At 39.9% G+C, this 24,133-nt stretch overlaps 2 protein-coding genes across 2 annotated transcripts; both read left to right on the top strand.

The window, feature by feature from the left end:
• Nucleotides 1-649: 649 nt before the first annotated feature.
• Nucleotides 650-13,240, top strand: selenoj (selenoprotein J). Its single transcript, XM_082172843.1, has 10 exons — nucleotides 650-790; nucleotides 920-986; nucleotides 1,248-1,424; nucleotides 1,551-1,649; nucleotides 10,914-11,006; nucleotides 11,167-11,323; nucleotides 11,871-11,986; nucleotides 12,164-12,241; nucleotides 12,403-12,542; nucleotides 12,807-13,240. Exons 2-10 carry the CDS (start codon nucleotides 920-922, stop codon nucleotides 12,906-12,908), a joined length of 1,029 nt encoding a protein of 342 aa, XP_082028969.1. The 5' UTR covers nucleotides 650-790; the 3' UTR covers nucleotides 12,909-13,240.
• Nucleotides 13,241-13,952: 712 nt separating this feature from the next.
• sh3glb1b (SH3-domain GRB2-like endophilin B1b) lies at nucleotides 13,953-23,473 on the top strand. The gene is made up of 9 exons (XM_082172841.1): nucleotides 13,953-14,329; nucleotides 15,881-16,022; nucleotides 16,534-16,662; nucleotides 17,689-17,822; nucleotides 17,924-18,016; nucleotides 19,895-19,984; nucleotides 21,665-21,765; nucleotides 22,757-22,979; nucleotides 23,070-23,473. Exons 1-9 carry the CDS (start codon nucleotides 14,267-14,269, stop codon nucleotides 23,175-23,177), a joined length of 1,083 nt encoding a protein of 360 aa, XP_082028967.1. The 5' UTR covers nucleotides 13,953-14,266; the 3' UTR covers nucleotides 23,178-23,473.
• Nucleotides 23,474-24,133: the final 660 nt, after the last annotated feature.

Genomic DNA, 24,133 nt, shown 5'->3' with positions numbered 1-24,133 from the left:
TATCTGTTTTGTTATTATTGCACAAAAAAGTCAAATAAATACTACTCATCTACTCATAGCACCATCTAGTGGACATCATGAAAACTCACAGACCTCATGGGGAGAGAATAAATTGTTTTTATTTATCAGGGGGAAAAAAACAATACTTTAAAAGGTTTCCATTTTTTTAAACACGAAGCAAACAGTAATATTTGACATTTTGATCATGTTCATATCACCATCTTTTATTTGGTTTATTTATTTGTAATTTCCTGTTATTCCGGGTTTTGTTTAACAACCTAAAACACTGTATTGTTTAAAAATATATATATTTAAATGTAAAATTTTAGATATTTCTTTTTACATTATACTTTATAGCAAATTAGTTTATGTTGTTTTTATTTATTTATTTCCTGTTATTTATTAATGCTTTTATGAAGAGACTCGTTATTTTTCATTTAGCCTCTCACAACATTACTAATGTTATTTATTGTTTCCTATTATTTATTTATTTATTCATAGCTGTCTATGAATTAATGCATGATTTAGCTATGATTCACTTTGTTAGTTTGATAAGCTAAAGGTGCCAAATATTAAGTTAACATTCATTTTCTCACTCTTTCGACGTAGCACGTGCATGTGAGGCGTTGTGTTGTCACGTGCTTAATTCCGTCCAATCAGCAGCACGGGAAACGCAGTTCCATAACACAATTTTTTTTTTATGCTTCCAGATAAAATCACTGTGTATGCATAAAATTCATTGTGCAACTTTCAAACTTCAGATTCCGCTTGAAGAATATAGGATTTCAAGGTGAGAAACACTTTCGTTTTAAACTGTATTAAACATTAGTACGAGTTTCAGTTGTGTACGTTGAATAAATTCTAAGCTTAGGTGAGCATGATACAGTTTCTCATGTTTCGTTTTATCTCGCTGTCACAGATGGCTCTTGCCCTGGCTGACAGGGCTATCGGAGCTATCGTTGCCTCAGCTGTGGCTGATGCTGCAGGTTTGACTTGCTTACGAATACTAGTAACAAAATATTATAACAACATTCAAGTCACGTTATGTAATTTATCAGAGTCCATGAATTGACATCACAGTGTTACAGTAAATGTAATTGTTATAAGCATTGAGTAATACTGCTGAAGAACATGCACATGTATGACATTGCAATTTATGTAATCACACATGGTTCTTCTTGTCATTACTAAAGTAATTAATTATAGAAGCAGGTAATGTGTACCATTTGTGTTCAAATACCCTGCAGCACAACCGCTTCACTGGGTCTATGACCTGCAGAAGCTGAGTGTGTTACTCTCTAAAAGTCCTCAGCCTGAGTTCCACCCTGAGTCTGCAAACCCGTTCTACAGGAGGAACACTGGACAGCAGAGCTGCTATGGAGATCAAGCTTTCGTGCTCCTGGAGTCCCTGTCTGAGTGTGGAGGTGAAAAATACTCAACAGAACAATTAGAACATGATACATTCCAGTCTGTAGCTATATGAAAGCTTGACTATGATACTATGTGTATCATCATGTTATTTTCCCATGTTGTGGTTCATGGGTTAACAGGTCTGAATGTGGAAGATTTGAAGCAGCGCACCTACAAGTTTTTTGGACCGGGATCTGAATATGACACACCAGTCAATGATCCTTACAGAGACAAAGGAGGTAGATTAAATCCATTGCACAAGGAAAATTTCCTTATTTCCTTTTTTATTAGTTATTCTTGAAATATTCCAAGATATATTTGTTTTTCTATATTACAACAGCTATTTTATTACAAACAATTCTAATAAGAAAGGTGTATATACAGTATATGAAGAGTTCAGATGCAAAAGCCCTAAGTGCCATCTGAAAATTTCTTCTAGAATATCTTAAATATCTTCATAAATATACCTGCTTGATAAAAATGACCATTCTAGAAGAAATTTTCAGATGGCACTCATATATATATATATATATATATATATATATATATATATATATATATATATATATATACTGTATACAGTATGTCCTTATATTTTATTTTACTTTTAATTATTTTAAATAAATGTACATTTAAAACACACCTGTTGTTCTAGTATAATTTATATACTATTATAATTTTTATTAATATTTTGAATTAGCTTTAAAATATGGATTGACCCAATGGGGAACGCCATGAGCGTGACCAGTGTCTAAAGCATGTGTGCAAATACCACATTTTCATGTACATTGCAGGCACCCTCTTGTACTCACAGGCGCTCTGGTAATGATGTCACACACTGTCGTGTTTGCACACGTGCTTCAGACACCGGTCACACAGGTTACAGTCTTAACCTGAGACGTTTTATTAGTTTTGTACTGCTATTCACGTTTAATTTATTTTTAGTTCAGTTTTAGTTCAATTTTAGTGCTTCAACTTAAACTTATTTCAGTGAGTTGCCTAAGTAACATTTCTAATTTTCTTTAGTTTAAGTTTTTCTAATATGCTTTTTTATTAATATAATTTTTTTTTATTTCATCTTTCAATTTCATGTTTTAGTTTTAGTTAACAATGATAACCATGCCTGCACGCTTGTCTGTCATTTTGACTCATAACCCCTGACAGATGGTTAGGTTTGTTTTGTTTTCAAATTTGAGTTCCCTTTCGAGGGAACTCGAACTGCGTCAATATGACACTTTGGGGACCGCCCCCAGCCTAACCCGTCTGAAGCATGAATGAAACTCGTCCAATCCTATTGGTGTTGCGTGATGACATAGAGTGTGACGGCACACCTGAAAGCTACAAAAGGACGCCGTCACACCAACAGCGTTAGCTTTCACTCTTCAGCAAGTGAATTGTCTATTTGGTGTTGTTTGTCTTTATATTGCAAAGAAAAAGAGATGGCAAGCGAGCAGTTTCGTCAGTGTGTGCACCCCTGCCCTCGCTATATTACGGGTGGGGACACACACGAGATGTGTGTTCACTGTTTGAGAGCGCAGCACTCCCAGGCAGCCCTAGAGGGGGCTGCTTGCGGCCACTGTGAAGCACTTACCATCAGAGTGCTGCGCTCCCGCTTGTCGATATATTTGATGAAGCCGGCCAGGCTCGCACTCCCCGCGGTTCAGGTCGGCGGCTCAGATCGTGGGACTCGCAGAGAGAGCTAGCAGACACGACCAAGACTGCTTCGGCACTTTCTCAGTCCTTTCTCAGCCCACCTCACGGCTTCTTCCGCTTGGGTCAAGGATCCCGTCCTGCAGCTGTCTGATTCTGAAGAATTAGACGTGCTCAGTGTCGGGGAAAGGAGATATTAATGAACACCCACCACATATTGTGCCATCCCAATCTACACCTGTGAAATATGAGGAGCTTGTGGATGTTGTGACGCGTGCAGTGGCTAAGTTGAATATTAATTGGCCACAAGAGAGACTACAAGCGCAGGCTGCAAGTAAGCTTGATGATCGCTTTCTGCAGCACAGATCACAGCCTCCACGCAGGGCTTTACCGTTCTTTCCAGACTTACACAATGAGTTGAGTAAGTCATGGAACAGGCCATTTTCAACGCGCCTGTCTAATCCCCCGGTGTTAGACTATAGTAACACCGTGGGGGCTAAGGAGAACGGCTATGGGATGATGCCGCATGTTGAAGAACCTTTGGCCAGCTATTTGGCCCCCAATGCTGCGTCATCTCTTAAAGCCCCAGCGCTGCCTTCTAAGCCCTGTCGTATGACATCTGGCTTAGTGGGCAGAGCATATATGGCGGCGGGTCGGGCTGGTGCGAGCCTGCACACCATGGCTATTTTGCAGGCGTACCAGGCCGACCTGTTAAAGGTACAATATGTAAGAATTTTGCATTAAAATATCCCAAAATCTCAAGGCCAGTGTTATATATTTTGTTAAGTTGATTACTTACAATATCCCAAATGTTTCCAACTATTTTTAAATCGTGAGAAAATTGCGATTTTAAACAAGGAAACGGGGCGTTAGAGCAGGGGAGAGCTGGGAGTCGCCAGTCAATTGCGTCATATCCGCGTTACCCTCGGTTTCCGCTCGTACTGCGTGGAGTCCTGGACAAATGCGGAAGTTGTAGTTGTAGCGTCTATCAAGCTACAAACTTTAGCTTGTTTCTTGCAGTCGTTATGGGACACAATTATACTTTACCGATTGCAGCTGGTTCTGTCGACAAAGCATGCTTAATTTTATATTTTCCAAATGTAGCATTCGGTAATAGTTATGTTTATGTAAGGAAAGTATTATTGCTTTAGATTTGTGTTTAGTTTATTGACATTGTTTATCACGTCTGGTGTTTATGGCCATGTAAATAAATATAGCATGTGTTATACATAAAGATTAATCAGTATTTTGGCAAATGATGTGGGCATGTTCGAATGTATTTTTACAACAATTGTTTAGAACATGTAAAACTGCGCAGCGTTATCACAACAATGAATTCAACAAATACAGTAACATCTATGAAGTATTAAACCTTACTTTTCATGCGGTTAATTCATTTTAATGAAATAATAGTGTGATGAGGTTTAAGAGTCAGGAAGGAAGAAGACGCGTCGTCGTGACTGGGACTCGTACTTTATTAAAATAAAGCAAAACAAACAAAAGCCGCGCACAACGCGCATTCACCGTGGCAACCGCGACGGCACAAAACAGTTCAAAAATGAGAGCTTGGATCCACCGGTTTTCTTCCTCTGCGTCCAATTTTCTCTCCAGTCTCTCTCTCGTTCCAGCGCGGCTTATAAGCGGTCTCTCCACACCGATCACTGCATTTGCACTTGATCTACTTGCTCGTCTCTTCTCTCTCCCGTTACAGACCGCGCTGAACCACGCCCCCCTCGCCACAAAAAGCATGTCATTAAACGCAACATTTATAAAAACAGAACTTAACCTCATCCATGAACATGATTTTTCGATTCCCGTCTGACTGATTTACATCCACGGTGGAGTTTAAAACGACAGTTCCCATCATTCCACGCTCCTTCACATCGTCATCAAGCTACGCCGTTGTTGTTGTTTGGAATGTAGCGCCCTCTAGCGGCAAAAATTCTTGCATATTGTACCTTTAAGGGACCTCGATGAAGGCGAGGGTCCAACACCAGACAATATTGCCGAACTGCGCAGAGCCACGGATCTATCCCTCCGGGTTACCAAGGAGACGGCCCGTGCCATTGGCCGCTCCATGGCAGCTCTGGTAACCACGGAGAGGCATCTGTGACTCAATCTTTCTGGCATTAAAGAGAAAGATAGGGCCTTTCTTCTTGACGCCCCCGTTTCTACGACTGTCCTGTTCGGCGACGCGGTTAATACGGTTGTCGACAGGTTCCAGGAAGCAAAGAAACAGAGCGCAGCTTTCAGGCAATATATCCGTCGCCGCTCGAGGTCCAGGAAGGCTGCCGCCAGTGGGCAGCCTCAGCCGTCATCAAGCTCCTCATACAGGCAGGGCCAAAAAGACAGTGTCGCTTCTAGAGCTCCCCCTCAAAGAGCTTGGGACTCTAGACGGTGCTCCCACCCGCAGCCTCCTGAGAAGGCGGATTTGAGAACCGTCCTTCAGGCCAGGAAGGCGAAGGGAAAGAGGTCCTAATTGCTATGGGACCTCTGAGGGCCGCCCCCCACGAGAGAGAGCGATCAAGGTCTCCTCTCTCGTCAGGCCCTCAGGAAATGGCACTTCGGGACACATCAGTTTCCAGCGAACGCACGCTGCTCTGTCCACCCCACAGGCTTATGGCCAGGCAGCGTTTGTGTCTGCACAACGAGAGTCGTTTTCGATTATTCCCTGCCGGTCCTCCGCTTCGGGGTATCGTCAAGGGCTCTCACAAAACACTTGACACCAGCCCTGATGGTGAATTCCCCTGGTGAATTTTGCCGAGGCATGGCAAAGCCTCTCCAACATATCGCCATGGGTCCTGCGCACTGTAGAAAAGTTGTACAGACTGCAGTTCAATGTTCGCCCACCGAAGTTCAACGGGGTGGACTGCAGTGGACCCAGAGCAGGGTCGAGTTTTAGAACAGGAAGTTCACTCGCTGCTGCCAAAGGAGGCCATTGAATATGTTCCTCCACCAGACAAGGAGTCCGGGTTCTACAGCCGGTACTTCATAGTTCCAAAGAAGGATGGAGGATTGCGTCCTATTCTAGATCTAAGGCATCTGAATCAGTCTATGAGGAGGTTCAGGTTCAAGATGCTCACTATTCCCATTATCGTGAACCAAATCAGGTCCGAGGACTGGTTTGTCACGATAGATCTGAAGGACGCATTCTTCCACGTCTCCATCCTTCCCTCTCACAGGAAGTTCCTGAGGTTCGCTTTTGGGGGCAAAGCATACCAGTATCGGGTTCTTCCATTCGGCCTAGCATTCTCCCCTCGCACATTCACCAAGTACATGGATGCAGCTCTGGCCCTGCTGAGGCTGCAGGGCATCCGTGTGCTAAACTACATCGACGACTGGCTCATTCTGGCCCAGTCTCGAGATCTGGTAGTTCGGCATCGAGATGTCGTCCTCTGGCCACATTCAGAGCTTGGGGTTGAGACTCAACACAAAAAAAAAAAAGAGCGTGTTGGCACCAGCCCAGAGAACCACATTCCTGGGAGTGGTGTGGGACTCGGTGACGATGCGGGCGGATCTTCCGCACGGATCGAGTCCATCCTGGCCATGGTGACCAGGATAAAGCTAGGCCAAGCCATCACTGTGAAACATTTTCAAAGAGTGTTAGGGCTCATGGCAGCAGCGTCCACAGTGATACCTTTCGGCCTGCTGCACATGAGGGCCCTACAGTGGTGGTTGAAAACCAAGGGGTTTTCTCCGAGGGGAAATCCATTCCGCATGATAAGGGTTACGCGCAGATGCCTTCGTTCCCTATCAATGTGGAGGAAACCTTGGTTTCTGTCCCAAGGGCCTGTGTTGGGAGCGTCATGTCGCCGGAAAGCCGTTTCGACAGACGCATCCCTCACGGGCTGGGGCGCGGTCACGGACGGCCGCTTTACAAGAGATCTGTGGCAGGACCAGCAATCTTCCTGGCACATAAACTGTCTAGAGATGTTGACAGTCTTCCGGGCTCTGAGGAGCTTCCTCCAGACCTCAAAGGTCACCACGTTCTCGTGAGAACAGACAACATGTCAGTGGTGTCCTATTTAAACCACCAAGGAGGTCTGAGATCACGCCCTCTATGCAGACTGGCGCATCAGATACTCCTCTGGTCCCAAGGAAAACTGTTGTCTCTCAGAGCAATGTATGTCCCAGGGGACCAGAACTTAGGAGCAGACATCCTGTCGAGGCAGGGGCTGAGGCCCGGGGAATGGAGACTCCACCCCGACGTGGTGGAGTTGATATGCGAGAGGTTCAGCCCAGTGGAAGTGGATCTGTTTGCGTCTCGAGAGACGACATACTGTCCACTGTGGTTCTCCCTCACACATCCAGCCCCAGTGGGGTTGAATGCCTTGGTGCAGATGTGGCCGAGGCTACGTCTGTACGCATTTCCCCCGATCGCTCTGCTCCCAGGAGTTCTAGAGAGAGTCCGTCACGACGGGGCCAGTCTACTGTTAGTGGCCCCATTGTGGCCGGCCTGAGTATGGTTCTCAGATATAATATCGCTCCTGGACGGCCCTCCATGGGAGATTCCCATCAGGAGGGAATTGCTGACACAGGCAGAGGGCTCAATATTCCACCTTCGCCCAGAGCTGTGGAAGCTTTGGGTCTGGCCCCTGAGGGGGCACAGTACCTAGAGGCTGGCTTGTCGGCAGGAGTAGAGCTCTAGAGCTCCCTCCACGAGGAAATTGTACGGCCTAAAATTGAATGTTTTCACTGTTTGGTGTAGAGAATGTGAAGTGGACCCAGTTAACTGCCTGATGGCTTCATTGCTGGAGTTTCTCCATTTCTCCAAGATCGCTTCTCTGCTGGTCTTTCCCCATCCACACTCAAGGTGTATGTGGCTGCCATTGTGGCTTTCCACACTCTCTGGGAAGACATCAGCTGGTCGTACGTTTCCTCCGTGGGGCCTGGAGGATGAGACCTGCAACTCAGACCAGAATTCCCACATGGGACCTGGCAGTGGTTCGAAGGGTTGGTTGAGGCACCCTTCGAACCACTGGAGTTGGCTGAGGCTAAGAACCTGTCGCTTAAGGTGGTATTTCTCCTTGCCATTACTTCTCTTAAGAGAGTAAGAGATCTCCAGGCTCTCTCCATATCTCCTCAGTGCCTGGAGTTTGCTCCTGAGAGAGTTAACCCTCTGGGGTCTGAGGTGTTTTCTGTGCCCTGGAGGTGTTCTGACATGCTCTGAAATTTGTTCTTATTTCTGTTACTTGTGACATTTTCATGGCTAAAGTCTGATTACACTGTATTTAGCACAAACTCTGCTAAAATAATATATCACAGCAGCATGTATGTAAAAGTATGTAGTTTTGAGATAATGACATTTATGTGTGGTTTGTGAAAACAAAACAAAAACAATTGTCACTGAAATAAGGCCATGAAACCCATACTCATTATTTCTTCACACGACTTTTGAAAATTGTATCACGTAGCCTAGAATATTTGCTCCAAAACTATGTGAAAATCATCCTGACAACTCATTCAGATAAAACAATATATCGATTTTAAATTTGTTAGACATGTTTTGTGTAAGAAAGCTTTATGCGAGGAGGCGTGAACACATCATTGATATTGATGGCTTTCACACATGAGAAAGACAAAGACCCTCCCATAATGGCCCTATTAGGTGCTATCAGGCCCTATCATTCTGAGCAACCTTGCACAAAGAATGAGGAGATTTAAAAAAGAATGGCTTTTTGATTGTTTGGATTTATTTACAACACAACATAATCCAAAGATACACAACAAATGACCAAAAAAAGCACATTATTTAACACACTGATCTAAAGACACAGACTTGAACAGTCACACACCTTTGTGCCATTCATGAAACAGTACCTGTCATTTCCAAGGTGTTTGATTTTTCACTTTACCATGTTCATGTATAGAGACTCATGTGAATGTTGAAGTAAGCAGGACTCATCAGTGGCATCTGGTCCCTGTAAAAAAAACAAAAAAAACGCTGTGAACATGCTGACGTTCATTATGACGTTATGAAATGAGATTGGAGTAAAAACATGAAGCCTAATGTTTGGTGCGTTTTGCTTTTCAAACGCTTATTTTCTGAAGCGATCGAGCCGCTCCAAACTATGAAACATTATTGTTACCATATACATATCTACGTTTGAGCAGATATCCACAAACACAGTATTTAACAGTGAACACGGGTCTAAACATTATAATATTCAGCATATATCTAGCAACAGTTCAACTGCAATGTGAAGTTTATGCAACAATAACATTAATATAATTCAGAATACATTTCTTACCTTACATCTTTCTTGTCTTCAAATCGCGTTCTTCTTCTTCTGAGGGTAAATCCAATGTAAGCTGACTAAGCTCACAGCATGTCTTCCAAACTCGACGAAAAGCAGAGACTGATGAAGTTTGGTGCTTTGTTTTTGAGGTAATGAGCGCGTTCGTGTTCCTTAACGTGGAGATTTGCATGTCAATCTCTTTTGCGCGTGTGGGCGTGGTCACATAAAAAATAATGAGCAAGGGTTTGAGAAACTAAACATCTTGTTGGTTTTATACAAATTACTTAAACAGAGAATATTTGTTTTCATTTTGAATCCGATCATTTAAAAGTACACACTTAAATGTTTATAAAGATATATGGCTCATAAATGTGTGACAAGTATTCGCTGAGTTTTGTTTCAGTTTATAGACGTGCTCAAGAAAAAAAAGTTCACCGAGACGGAGAGGCAGAAAGCACACCCTGTATGTTTTCTTTATTTTACAAAAGCACAATGTTTTGTTTTGATTGTAAGTGGACACAAAAAAAAGTAGACATCTCACAGATTCTTTTTTTTCATATTTCTTTTTTCTGCATGACCATAAATGACTGAGTAATTCAAGTTGGCCAAGTTTATTGTGCTACTATGTGAAGAAAATCCAGCAAAACGCGCCGGCGCGTTTGCCGACCCCAGAGGGTTAAGGCCATCCTGCACCCTAGACCGGGCTACGTCCCGAAGGTGCCGTCTAATTTGGCGAGGTCGACGGTTCTACAGGCGTTTCATCCACCACCTCACGTGACGGCGGAGGAGGGTAGACTTCATTTGCTCTGCCCTGTTAGAGCACTTGACATATATGTTCAGAGATCTTCTCAGTGGAGAAAGGTGGACCAGTTTCTGGTGTTTCGGGTCGCCCAGGAAGGCGCATCCAAGCAGACCATCAGTACCAGGATTGTTCAGGCTATTTCCCTGGCCTATCAGGTGTGCAGTTTGCCTTCACCTTTGGCTGTGAGGGCTCACTCTACTAGAGGCATGGCGTCCTCTAGAGCCCTTCTTTCAGGGGTACCAATTCATGAGATTTGTGATGCGGCTGGCTGGGCCACTCCGCACACATTCATAAGGTTTTACAGTCTGGACCTCCCATCGACACCTGGTGCACGAGGGCTCTTGTCCTAGTTGTGCCTGAGACAGCTTCACACTGGGATAGGCAGGTGTTGTTGTGGCATAGTGGGTACTCGTTCCCCAAAGTGTCATATCGACGCAGTTTGAGTTCCCTTCGAAAGGGAACGTCTCGGGTTACGACTGTAACCCTTGTTCCCTGAGAAAGGGAATGAGAACTGTGTCCCTCCGCCATGCCTCCTCCTGTCTGGGAGCTACTTGCTTCATCGCGAAGCTAACGCTGTTGTGTGACGGCGTCCTTTTGTAGCTTCCGGGTGTGCTGTCACACTCTACGTTATCACGCAACACCAATAGGATTGGACTAGTTTCATTCATGCTTCAGATGCGTTACGCTGGGGGCGGTCCCCAAAGTGTCATATCAACGCAGTTCTCGTTCCCTTTCTCAGGGAACAAGGGTTATAGTCGTAACTTGAGACGTTTTCTTGAATTATTCATTGTTTTATAATTTTTTCTCTCAAGCTCCCAGGCCTCAACTACCTATTGAGGGACCCTGGAGACAAGCAAGCCTTAAGAGCTTTATTAAAAATGTGGATGCAGGCAAAGAAGAGACAGGTATTGTCAGATAACCATCCTCCTAAATATTTTGTGTAGCCACATTATTGTTAATAAACACAATTCATTTAAATGTTTTTCAAACGTATAATTTTAAGAACATTCTATGTAAATTGGAAGGAGTTAAACAACAATAAATTTTTATTGTGACACTTTTCAGGTTGTGAAACTGATAATCAAATAGATGGAGTGGCAAAGCTGGCTCCCATTGTAGCGTGCTATGCTGGAAAGCCAGAGATGTTAGAGAGGGTTGAGGAAGCCACCCGTGTCACACAAAACAACGACATATGTGTGGCGGTAACTCTCGCTGCTGCTAGGTTGGTAGTATATGATTGACAACATGAGATCATGTGACGCATGTACATACAACTAGGTTATTTATTTCAGTTTCTAATATCGTCACCTTCCTAAAATAATTGGCCAAGTAATTTTTGCAGGTTTCTCAGAAAACACAAAAAACTGAACCTAACTTTAGAGGTTGAGTAGATTTTCGTTCTTCTTGATGCAGCTACCATCTTGAAAAGCTTGTAAAATTGCCTAAGTCTCATTGTCTTTTGACTTAGGCGAAATAAAACGGCCTGAGTCACACTCTTGACATAGGCCATTATATTACAGGGGTAGAATTGTATGATCTGTTCAACTGAGGATGTGGGCGATTTTACCAGAGGTGGCCAGCATCATGAGGAGATGACTTATGCAAAAAAATCATTTTTCTCAAAAAATGACGTAGGCAATTATTTTAGGAAGGTGACGAGGTACTTAGATGGTGGCATATGACAGTTTAAATTGTGTGAGGAAATATAGTGTATGAACTGATCTCTTTAATATGGGAAATGCCAGTGTTAAAAGTTGCTCTTTCTTCAGGTTCTTGGAGCATTTCATCCTGAATGGTTCTGATCCCAAGGCCCTGGATGCAGTGCTAAAACAGCTCAATGACCCGAACAGAAAAAACCCTCAGGAATTGGACAAAGCTATAGCTGGTATAAGCAGCTTGGTACTGTTATTAGTATTATGAGCTGGATTCTTCACAGATGAAGCCACATATACTGTATCACTTGTCTATTTAGCTGAGGCTAATGCATCATTTAACCCTGCGAATCATGTCATGCACTCTGTGTAGATAATATAAGCAATCTTATTTTTGTTTTCTAACTTAGGGCACATTCATCAAGTAAAGGACAATCTGAGCAAGAAACCCAAAGAGCTCATTCCCACTGTGTTTCCAAATACCTGAGGTTAGTTACATTCAGTTAACCTGCAGCTGATATAGTATTATTCTCTGAGGTCTATCATATGCACACTATACTGAAGGCCCATGTCTCTTTGGCTGAAGCATTCAGTTCTGTTGTTATTTTTGAGATTGATTGTTAGTCACGGGCTATGTTGCATCCCTCAGGTTTGCCAGGTGCGTTCCAGGCAGCGCTGCATGGAGTTCTGACAGCCAGTGGCTATGAGCAGGCTGTCCGGGACGCCATGAGCTGCGGTGGATGCACCTGTAGCAGGAGCTCCTTCATTGGCGCCTGCATTGGAGCTCAGGTACTGCAGAAATATATCAATGACCTTGTGATCTGTTTGGCCACATTGTTCTATCATAATACAAAGTAGTCTATATGTAATCAAGGTCAAATTCTTCTTGTGTTATTTGTCGTTGAACACTTATCTTTAACTGAGCAATCCATTCCAATCTTTCATCAGGTGATTATGTCATACATGCATGACAGAATGACTATGCAGTAACTTTTGCGTTTATGTAATGGCTCGCAATATCTAATACTGTGACACTTGTTTGTTTGTTTTCAGGTTGGTGTTGAAGGAATCCCAAGTTCCTGGAAAAGCAAGACTTTGCGATATAACACTTTGTTAGATCTTGCAAAGAAAGTTGTTCATCTCCAACAGCTTTAACTTTTTAGTATGCAAAGTTAATACGTGGACAATAACTTGTGTGAATATAAAATCATACATGTTCTTATGATTTTTTTCTTTTGCCTAAAGATCATCTTCCATTGTTGTGATTTTGATGAGACAGTTCATGAAAGTTGTAGCTTAAAAAAGTAAAAAGTTATAACTTGATACCTTTGTTTTAATAAATCACTACAAGGCTTGCAGAAAATGTTATATATAAATGCCATTTTCTGTCATTTTGTGGCATTAAACTAATATTCAATGAAACACTTTGTATCTGTTTTGTTATTATTGCACAAAAAAGTCAAATAAATACTACTCATCTACTCATAGCACCATCTAGTGGACATCATGAAAACTCACAGACCTCATGGGGAGAGAATAAATTGTTTTTATCAGGAAGAAGAAAAAACAATACTTTAAAAAGATTCCATTTTTTTAAACCCGAAGCAAACAGTAATATTTGACATTTAGATGTTCATATCACCATCTTTTATTTGGTTTATTTATTTGTAATTTCCTATTATTCCGAGTTTTGTTTAACAACCTAAAACATTGTATTTGTTTTAAAAAATATATTATTTCAATTTAAAATTGTAGATATTTCTTTTTACATTATACTTTATAGCAAATTAGTTTGTTGTTTTTATTTATTTATTTCATGTTATTTATGCTTTTATGTTTGTCAGGCTATGGAAGAGACTTCCATTTTTTTGCATTATTTTTCATTTAGCCTCCCACAACATAACTAATTTTATTTATTATTTCCTATTATGTATTGATTTATTCATAGTTATCTATGGATTAATGCATGCTTTATCTATGCTTCACTTTGTTAGTTTGTCAAGCTAAATGTGCCCAATAATAAGTTAACATTCATTTTCTCACTCTTTGTTCTTTATCAAAACCGAATACTATTTTTCCAAATACTATAGACTATAGACTGTATTTGTTATATTGTATAGCCAAACAACTGCTAACTAGGCAACACACGCACTATGGTTTGGGACACACCCGCTGGCTCTCGTTGAGTTTGTCCTTCCTCTCTTCTCTCTCACACACACACACACACACACTCCACCAACAGCTGCTGCTCTGCGTTAGCAGCTAGTACTGACAGATACATCACAATAGACACCAGACAGCCTTAACACAGCCTCACGCGTTTATTTTTCATTAGATATCTTTTCAGTTGCGTTGTTTTTACATGGACTACACGCTTATCACAACAAAGCGAGCTGAATTCACAAGTGTTTTGGCCGGACGGAGAGAGGCTATAGCAGGCTAATCTGTGTTTGCTAACAGGCTTCAGTTCAGACTGAAGGTTTAAAAACATCGGTTTATTCATAAACACAGACATGGAGTTCAACGTTAGACGACTAGCAGCGGACGCGGGCACTTTCCTCAGCCGTGCTGTGCAGGTAACTATAACGTTAATGTCTTTCAATTACTTTAAAACCCTCAAGACGAGGCGTTTAGTCTCTTGTGTTTGTTTTTAGACTGTTTTTATTTACTTTACTTAAAAGTACAGTTCAGTCAAATTGACAGTTTTGTGTGTCTTCATTTACTCACCCTCGTGTATGTATGAGTTCTCACTCCTCCACAAAAGCAGATTGTTATGACAGCCAAAGTCACCATTCACTCCTTACTTCTTTTTACCATGAAAGAGACTGGTGACCAAAACTGTCATTCTGCCTAAAATCATCTTTTGGTGCTTTCCAGAAAATACATATTCATTCAAATTCATTAGTTTAGTACAACATTAGGGTGGTGACAGTTTTTTCTCTTTTTTTTAGGTTTTGTTCATTAGTCCTTTAAGAAGAAATAAAATGGTTCATTATTATTTGTGGCAAGTTTGTTGTATGTTACTACAACATTACTGGTTTGAACTAATTATATTAATTTCTGTTAAGACATAGTTTCTCAACTCTGTGTTAGTATGTCAACTGAAGTTAAACTGAATGCGACACATTGTGCGTTTTATTTTAGGATATTGTTTTTTATTTGATTTTTGTTTTTATTTTGATATAATATAAATGGGCAATTGGACATGACATGCATATTTTTGTGGTCAAGTGCATTATTTCCTTTTAAAATAATTTAATAAATGCTTGACATATCACGTTATTCTTTAAAACCTATTTAGTTTGAATTTATTTTTAGTACATTTAAAAAATACATATTATTTTATGTTTGGTTATCTCAGGTGGTGCAACTGTCCGAACAAATTAATATATTAAGAAAACTATTTAAAATTGTGTCTTAAAAAAAAATACTATAGCATTATTTTAGGTTTGAAACATTTCATATCATTTTATATATATATATATATATATATATATATATATATATATATATATATATATATATATATATATCTTTTATTATGAATAGACAATGTAATAATAACAGTAAACATGATAATGCATCATCCAGAGGAGCCCAACTGATCTTTGTGGCAGAGTGAAAAGGTTTGCAGATCTCTCTCAAATACTGGTAAAAACTGCTCATTTCAAGTATGGGTAGGTTGGTACTCTTTCCATGTCAGGTGGTACAACTACATTATATATACATACAACTATTTGGTTGTACCGCCTGACATAAAAAACAGTCAAAAATGAATTTAAAGTAAACACTTTGAAAACTTGTTTAAACACATTGTTCATCACTCAAAAATATGCATTACATCAGTTTTGAAAAGATTTTTAAAAAACACATTTTGTGAAGCTTTATTTGTCAATGACCCAAATATATAATTGTATTATTCATGTTAACAGTGGAAAAAAGTCATATGTTTTTCGGAAATGCTGTTTAGGTCAGCAGCTCACTAGGTTTTGGTTTTGAAGCCACAGCTGGAATGTGTTAACTTTAACACTGTCAACTGTAAAAAGTCAAATGTAATATGTGAACTATTCTACTGAAATGTCATGTGTCAGAACTGTCTGTCAACAAACTGTTTGCAATCCATGTAGCTCACAGAGGAGACGTTTGGGCAGGCGGAGAAGACTGAGCTGGACGCCCACCTGGAGACCCTTTTGATTCGGGCAGAATCCACCAAACACTGGACGGAGAAGATCATGAAACAGACCGAAGTTGTGCTGCAGCCGAACCCTAGTAAGAAGAAATACGTGCGATTAAACAGGACTGTAGTTCAGCAATACTGCGAGTCACCATTTGTGCTCATTTGTATCACCAGTAGAGAGGAAATGAACTCAGCATGACAGTTTGTGAAATCATCCCACTATTGCAGCAACTCTAATTGCAGGAGAACAGTGTAAGGTTCCCCATATGTTCCTTGCAATGGGATTAGGACCCAGAGTATTTTTAGCTGTTTAGCCAGGAAGTCAAAACAATGTGGCTTATATCTTGCATTTATGATCTTAGGCTGTCTTAGAATTAAGAAAGAAACAAGAGGTTTATTTTGCTTTATTTCCCAAGCAGCATAAAGGGGAAGGCTCATGATTTTCTTTTTCTTGACAAGCACACATATCAATAGTAACTCTTTGTAAGATATTTTTGATATTCAGCAGCAGTAATGTGTGCCTGTGGGTGACGGGCCTTGCTTAATAGGTTGCATGTGGTCTCATCTGACTCCGTCTTAATTGAATTTGTCTGATGTGTGTAGATGTCCGGATGGAGGAGTTCCTTTACGAGAAGCTGGACAAAAAAGTCCCAACACGTGCCAACAACCACGAGTTGCTAGGGGAGTGCATGATCGACTCGGGACACGAGTTCGGACCTGGAACTGCGTACGGTAAGCTCATGACGTGATCTCGTCCCACTGATCCTGGACACTGTCCATGAAATTATTGCGACGTCACAAAAAGCAAACACACTTCTTCAGACAAGCAGCTTTCTATTGATCTGTTAATCATCAATCTGTTAATGTTTGTTATTATAAAGGGATACCTATGGTTTATAGTGAAGAAATATATTTTGAAATGACACCTTCACTCATGACTTGAGTTTGAATAAACACTGTCTCTAGGAATTATACATTTTTTGTATCTTTATTTTGTGAACCTATGTGCTTTCTTATAAGCTGGATTAATTCAGTATATTAGGCCAAGGTCATACAACTAATTTTATACTCTTTATACAACTAATATGTATCCTATTGTGTATCTAGAGATATATGTGTATACTGGAAGTCTCTTAAGCTCACCAAGGCTTACTTTATTTGAAAAATAAAATAAAAATACAGTAAAAACAGTAATGTTGTGAAATTATATTACAATTTAAAATAGCTGATATCCTAGCATCTTATATTGACTGTGATGTCAAAGCTTAATTTTCAGCATCATTACTCCAGTCTTCAGTGTCACATGGTCCTTCAGAAATCATTCTAATATGCTGCTTTACTGCTCAAAAAAACATTTCTTATTATTATCAATGTTGAAAACAGTTGTGCTGCTTAATGTTTTTGTGGAGATCGTGATACATTTTGTTTTTAAGGAGTCATTGACGAATAGAAAGTTCAAAAGAAAAGCATTTATAAAATAGATACATTATAAGTTTTGTAACATTATTAATTACTCTACTGTCACTGATCAATTGAATGCATTAAAAAATCCCAAACTTTTGAACAGTAGTGTGTGTGTGTGTGTGTGTATATAGGATAGTGTATAGTGTGAAAGAACCCAGAAGTGTGGCTGTCGATCTACATCGAAATACTCTTTGTGAGCTCCGTAGTCCGTGAATGTAATTTCAAGCTGATGAATGTATCTCAGTGAGTGTGTGTGCTGAGATGAATGTCTTGTCATCCTCTGATGTGCTGCAGGTAGTGCTCTTGTTAAATGTGGGGAGACTGAGAAGCTGTTAGGGAGCGCAGAGAAAGAGTTCATTCACAGCTCCGCCATCAATTTCCTCACTCCCTTCAGGAACTTCATTGAGGGAGATTTTAAAACCATATCTGTGAGCATCAGCATACCATTGAACATACAGTACCTTTGACCACAATATATTATATTATATTATACATTTTATCTTTTAAACCTTTTCATTTATCTTTACAGAAAGAGCGCAAACTGCTTCAGAATAAGCGTCTAGATCTGGATGCAGCCAAAAACAGAATGAAGAAGGCCAGAGTGGCTGATGCTCGTTCTGCAGTTAGTATTTCACACACACACACACACACACACACACACACACACACACACACACACACACACACACACACACACATAGAAAGAATGCTGTAATAAACTCTTTTTTTTTCTTTAGTGGCATTTCTAGCTTAACCTAAGATGGATTTTGAAGAGTGAAAGCTGTTTTTTCCTCTTTCCCACGCTAGCCGCCAGCTCTCTAATGCTGTTAGCGCAGTGTAACTAGCAGAGGTGATGCTTGTGTTAAACGCCCTTTTGCTTGTGTGTGCACTGCTACCTTTGGATCTCTAACCTCTCTTATTGTCCACAGTTCTCTCTCATTATGTCTCTCTCTCTCTGTCTCTCTGCTTGCCTGCCTCCCTCCGTCCGTCCGAAGGAGCTGAACTCAAGCTCTCCGCTGGGAGAGGAGTATGTGGCTCACTTTTCTTACATGCTCAGCTTCTTGCATGTCAGGTGGCTAAAGGTTTGTCTGCTGTGTCTAATAAAACATCTGCCCTCTCTTGCCCTTCACAAAATCCACCATCTGCGGAAAGAAATTTTTTACATTCAAAAAACACATCTTGATCAACACATGCTTGTATTTCTGTCTAACTGAACAGAAATAGCCATGTCAATGTATGTGTTTTTGTGTTCGCTCAAAACCTCAGTGCTGGTAAATGCACATCCTGATTTGTGAGATGTGCTTAACACATCATTTCTTTTACTTTTGAGGGCAACAGAATGCAGTTACTGTGTTTGGTGTGGTTTTGTTTTTCATCTGTCCGTTGATAATATATGAATCCGTGTCTTCTGTGCCTGTGCTGTCTCAGCTAACATTAAGATGAACAATATCAATTATCCAAATGATATATTTTTAATTTATTTATATATTTATAATTTATATATTTATTATTTATCATGATATTGGATATTGTGATACTCATTTCCTCTGTTTTACATTTAGATTACATTTGGCATCATCTAACTCTTAATTTTCTTTTCAATATTCAAATTAAACTAATAATTTATTAACACTGTAAAATGTAATCTTTAGCAAAAAATTTAAATACATTTTTATACATAACAATATAATGTGTAAATTAATTTGTAGCATTTAAAACAATTGATTTTAGTGTTTTGTTTTTAAGACAAATTAGTACAGAATTTTAATAATACCATTTTATTTTACATTAATATCCTTATAAATAGATGATATATATTGTCATATTGGTCATTGTGCATTCAAATATATTTCAGAATGGTATACAATTCTTTAGAACGCCAGATTCAGTACTTCAGTAAACTTGCGAAACATTCCTGTTCCACCTTGAGGTGAATGTGTTTGGCTCGTGTTTCAGTGTTGTGCATGTGCTTATTCATTATCATAAGGAGTGAACAGCTCCCTGTTTTGGTTCCTCCCTGTGAATGTGTCTGTGCATGAATGTTGACACCATTGAACCTCCCTAACATAACGGCTCCAGGCGGTTATGAAAGTTGTTGATTGTGAGGAGTGATCAGTTTGTGTGGTTCCTTGACCTGACAAGTTTGTCACTGTTTCTGAATGCTGGCCAGCTGTGGACAGAGGAGGTGCAGCAGGTGAGTGCGCTCGAGTCTTTTCTCCCCTTACACTGTTGAAGAAAACAGAGACAGCTGCCCTGTTATCTGTGCCTGTGCTGTCTGACATCAACTCACCCTGCCACGTGAATGAGGAACTGCTCTTACACACAACTCAAACATCACACTTGTGTCCAGAAGAGGGAGCGTTAAACCTGATTATATTCCCACCTGACTCTGTCACATTTACCTTGCACATAGAGCAGCTTAGACCTGACATATATGTGATTCTGAGCCTGTTTGTGGGGATATATGTGATGTGATTTTGTGTGTGTGTGTTTCCCTTAGGCAGAGACAGAACTGAGGATAGCACAGAGTGAGTTTGACCGGCAGGCCGAGATAACCAGACTTCTGCTGGAGGGTATCGGCAGCACTCATGTACGCTCACACATCCTTTGTGTATATCAGTGATTCCTGCAGCACCATGGCAAAATAATGCTTTACCCAAGATAAAGGGACAGTTCATCCAAAAAGAAAAATTCTGTCATCATTTACTCACCCTCATGATGTTTCAAACCTGTATGACTTTTTTCTTGACATAAAAGATCTTTTTAGATCTGACAGTTTTCTTCTGTCCCTCCATTGACAGTCTACGCAACTACCACTTTTACACTTCAACTAGTTTGTAAAGAGATCGTAAAACTAATCCATATGAATTGAGTGATTTAGTCACACATCAGTTCACATAAATTCAATCTGTTCATCATTCTAAAGCAGTAGAGTCTCTTCAGACAATTTGGACTGAATCGCTCAATTCATATTGATTCGTTTTACGATCTCTTTTTGAACATTTTGAAGCATCAAAGTGTCAGGTGCGTGGCACTCAATGGAGGGACAGAAGAAAACTCTCCGAATTCATAAAAAATATCTTAATTTGCGTTTCAAATATGAACGAAGGTCTTACAGGTTCGGAACGACATGAGGGCGAGTAAATTATGACAAATTCCCTTTAAGGTTTATTGTCATAATATATCATTATTATTATTATTTCTTTTTTTATTCTTTATTCTTTAATATAATAAAACGATAGTGACTACAGATCACAAGCTCATTCCAACACAAACCAGATACATGCATCGTCAAAAGACAAAAAACAACAACAAAAAATAGGTTCATGTTGACCTGCCAAGGTTTTGCAAAAAGATACGTGAAATCCTTGGACCTAAATTCTTTAAAAAAGGGGTCCATGTCTGCTAAAACTCATCCATTTTCCCTTTTGACCTGTAAGTAATATATTCCAGTATGCCACTCCGACACTTGGCAGTTTATCAGAGATCCATTTAAGAAAAATACACTTCCGGGCAGCATAAGTAAGGAGATTAAACAATTTCCTATTTGAAGCACTCTATATTATTATCAGCAGCACCTAATAAAAAATAAAGTAGATTGAGGTGTGTTGGAATCTCCCTTGAGATTCCCAAATACCCTATTAAGTCACCTCGCGAAACACATATGGTCCAATGAAACCCACCCCTCAGCTGAGCCTGTCAGATAAGAGACGTACAGAATGTGCAGAGGAGGGAGGCTGAGGACTGGGATTGGGAACCCCTGCTCCTGAAGATCTACATTAGCTGGTTCAGGTGTGTTTGATCAGGGCTGGAGCTTAACTTTCCAGGAGCTGGATTAGGCACCCCTGTCTTTAAGAGTTTGTATTAAATGTGATAGGTCCCGCAAAACAACATCAAATTACACCCTTTTCATTTTGATGACTTCATTGCACTCTATAACAAGCATACAGTATGACTACTAGTTTAAATGAGTTTGCAAATCAATTACTTGTATGAGCCTGTTCTTGTAATGAATCAGACAAAAGGCTCATTCTTTCTATCAATTTTAATAAATGTCTCTTATGAGCCATTCTTTTTAATAAATCAGTCATTTAATGAATGAGTCAAAAGGCTTAATAAATGACACTTAGTTTGTCAGAACAGATCAAACTGATTTTAAATACAGTAGTTGGGTTAAATGATAGATTCTGTGGGAAACACTGATGTATAATCATGTCTATTTATGTATGTGATGTGCACTGACAGTTGTGCTCTCTTTTTTCATGATCAGGCTCATCACTTGCGCTGTCTGAATGATTTTGTGGACGCTCAGGCTGCATATTATGCCCAGTGTTACCAGTACATGGTCAATCTGCAGAAACAGCTGGGAAGGTTGGCTCACTTTTGTATCTATATGCATTTGTTTGTAATGTGATATATATATATATATATATATATATATATATATATATATATATATATATATATATATATATGTCACATGTGACATCCAGTCTATCACATGATCCTTTAGAAATCATTCTAATATGATGATTCATTATCAAAGCTGGAAACAGTTCTGCTGCTTAATATTTTTTCATAACCTGGGATACTTTTTTAGGATACTTTGATGAATAAAAAGAAAAGAAAAAAAGAAGCAAATGTTTTAAAAATAGAAATCTTTTGTAAAAAAAAATTGTTTTTGAAATAAATCAATACTTTTATTCAGCAAGGATGTGTTAAATTGATAAAAAGTGATAGTAAAGAAGATTTATATTATTAGAAAATATTTTTTTATTTTGAATAAATGCAGTTCTTTTTAACCTTTTATTCATTAAATATATTAGGCAGCAGAACTGTTTCCAACACTCATAATAAATCAGAATATTAGAATAATTTCTAAAGGATCATGTGATAGACTGGATGTCACATGTGACTCTGAAGACTGGAGTAATGATCCTGAAAATTCAGCTTTGCATCACAGAAATAAATGATAATTTAAAGTATAATAAATTGAAAACCAATTATTTTAAATTGTAATAATATATCACAATATTACATTTTTTTTCTGTATTTTTGATCAAATAAATGCAGGCTTGATGAGCAGAAGAAACTTCTTTCAAAAACATTAAAAATAGTAATGTGTCCAAACTTTTGGCCTGTACTGTACATATACATATATACACACACATATACATATATATATGTGTGTGTATACATGTATATATATGTATGTATGTATATATATCTATATATATATATATATTCTTTTACACCAGTTCCTCTGTTTCTGCTAACCGGTCAAATTGCGATGTAAGGAATATGTACATTGTTATTTCGATATTTAAAGCACCAGTAGTAACTGCTCCCTTATTTCCTCCAGCTTTCCATCCACGTTCTCTAATAACAATCAGCCGGCTGGCAGCTCCTCCGCCAGCGTCTCGGTTCCCTCGGCCCCGCCGGCCGCATCACTGCCTGCTCCGCCACCCAGCCAGACCTCACCCGCGCTCAACGAGCTCCGCAGCACCTCGGGCACCCGTAAGGCCCGTGTGCTCTACGACTACGACGCTGCCAGCAGCAGTGAGCTCTCTCTACTCGCTGATGAGGTGCGTCTTCATCAACGTACTCAGATTCAGGCATTACACGGATCATTAGAAGTCTTAATCTGTATGTGTGTGCTCATTTCTCCCTGTCAGGTGATCACCGTGAGCAGTGTTCCAGGCATGGACTCTGATTGGCTGATGGGGCAAAGGGGCAATCAGAAAGGCAAAGTGCCAATTACTTACTTGGAGCTGCTCAATTAAGATTACAGTGTAGATGTGGGTTCGACAAGAGTAACACTCCAGATGTGATTTGAGAGAGATCAGAATTTAATGTAGCGCAAAGCAATATAAAAGTCTTCTACACTGCCATTTCCTGTTGTGTGAACGCCTCCTCTGCCATTGGAGGGGCGGCGTAAGTAGCCCTACAGTAACGAACAGCAGTCCGAGGTTGCAAACTATTCATCGGATTTATGTGCCAAATTATTATTTTTTACTGCTAAACTAATTGATTTTGCTATAATGTGCTATGGTGCTCAAATAAATATTATATAAACTAGTGTGATGCTGTTTGTATTCCTGCATGTGTGTGTGTGACAGTATCATCCTAAACCAGCAACCCTTCGCTCAACACCACCATCTACAGGCCGATGAGTGTACAGTCACTAAATGTGCACATAAATGAATTTATTTTATACCCCCCCATGGATGAAATTCTACGAAACTTAGCATACCCCCCCAGAGGATGTCAAGTTAATCATACACATGAAATATGGTGCAGTTCTGAACATCTCAACTGAAGATAGGGGCGATTAAAGCAGAATAATATTGCATTTAAATTTTTTATGGGAGGGGCGCAAATCACAAATGAGTGATTATGGGCTAGGTTGATGTGGGCCCTTAAGACCAACATACCATAAAAATTTCTTCATCCTCGGTGCCACGGTTCAGGTAGTTATTTAGGAAAAACTGCATTTTTTGGGTTTGGGGGGGCCCAGCGCGGGGGGGGAGTGGCCCCCGGGGACCAAACAAAATTTTTCCGTAAAAGTCTAGTGGGGCTACATGCCCACCAAATTCCCCGGTGTGTTCCCCGGTGTTTCGGTGTCCCTGGTATCGTTGACGAAAAATTCAGTAGATGACAAAAAAAAAAAAAAAAAAAAACTTTGACAATCCCTATATGACCGCTTTCGCTAGCTAGCGGCGGTCATAATTATATGCAA

The sequence above is a fragment of the Leuciscus leuciscus genome (assembly GCF_965113295.1).
Source record: "Leuciscus leuciscus genome assembly, chromosome: 6".
Taxonomy (NCBI): domain Eukaryota; kingdom Metazoa; phylum Chordata; class Actinopteri; order Cypriniformes; family Leuciscidae; genus Leuciscus; species Leuciscus leuciscus.
The sequence above is the reverse complement of the archived record's forward strand: the minus strand, read 5'-3'. Positions and strand labels throughout refer to the sequence as shown.

Excerpts from the sequence above, each read along its gene's own strand:
- sh3glb1b (XM_082172841.1), top strand. The coding sequence starts at position 14,267 with ATGGAGTTCAACGTTAGACGACTAGCAGCGGACGCGGGCACTTTCCTC. Across the intron at positions 17,823-17,923 it reads GAGATTTTAAAACCATATCT|AAAGAGCGCAAACTGCTTCA; the intron begins GTGAGCATCAGC and ends TTATCTTTACAG. Across the intron at positions 18,017-19,894 it reads TGGCTGATGCTCGTTCTGCA|GCAGAGACAGAACTGAGGAT; the intron begins GTTAGTATTTCA and ends TGTTTCCCTTAG.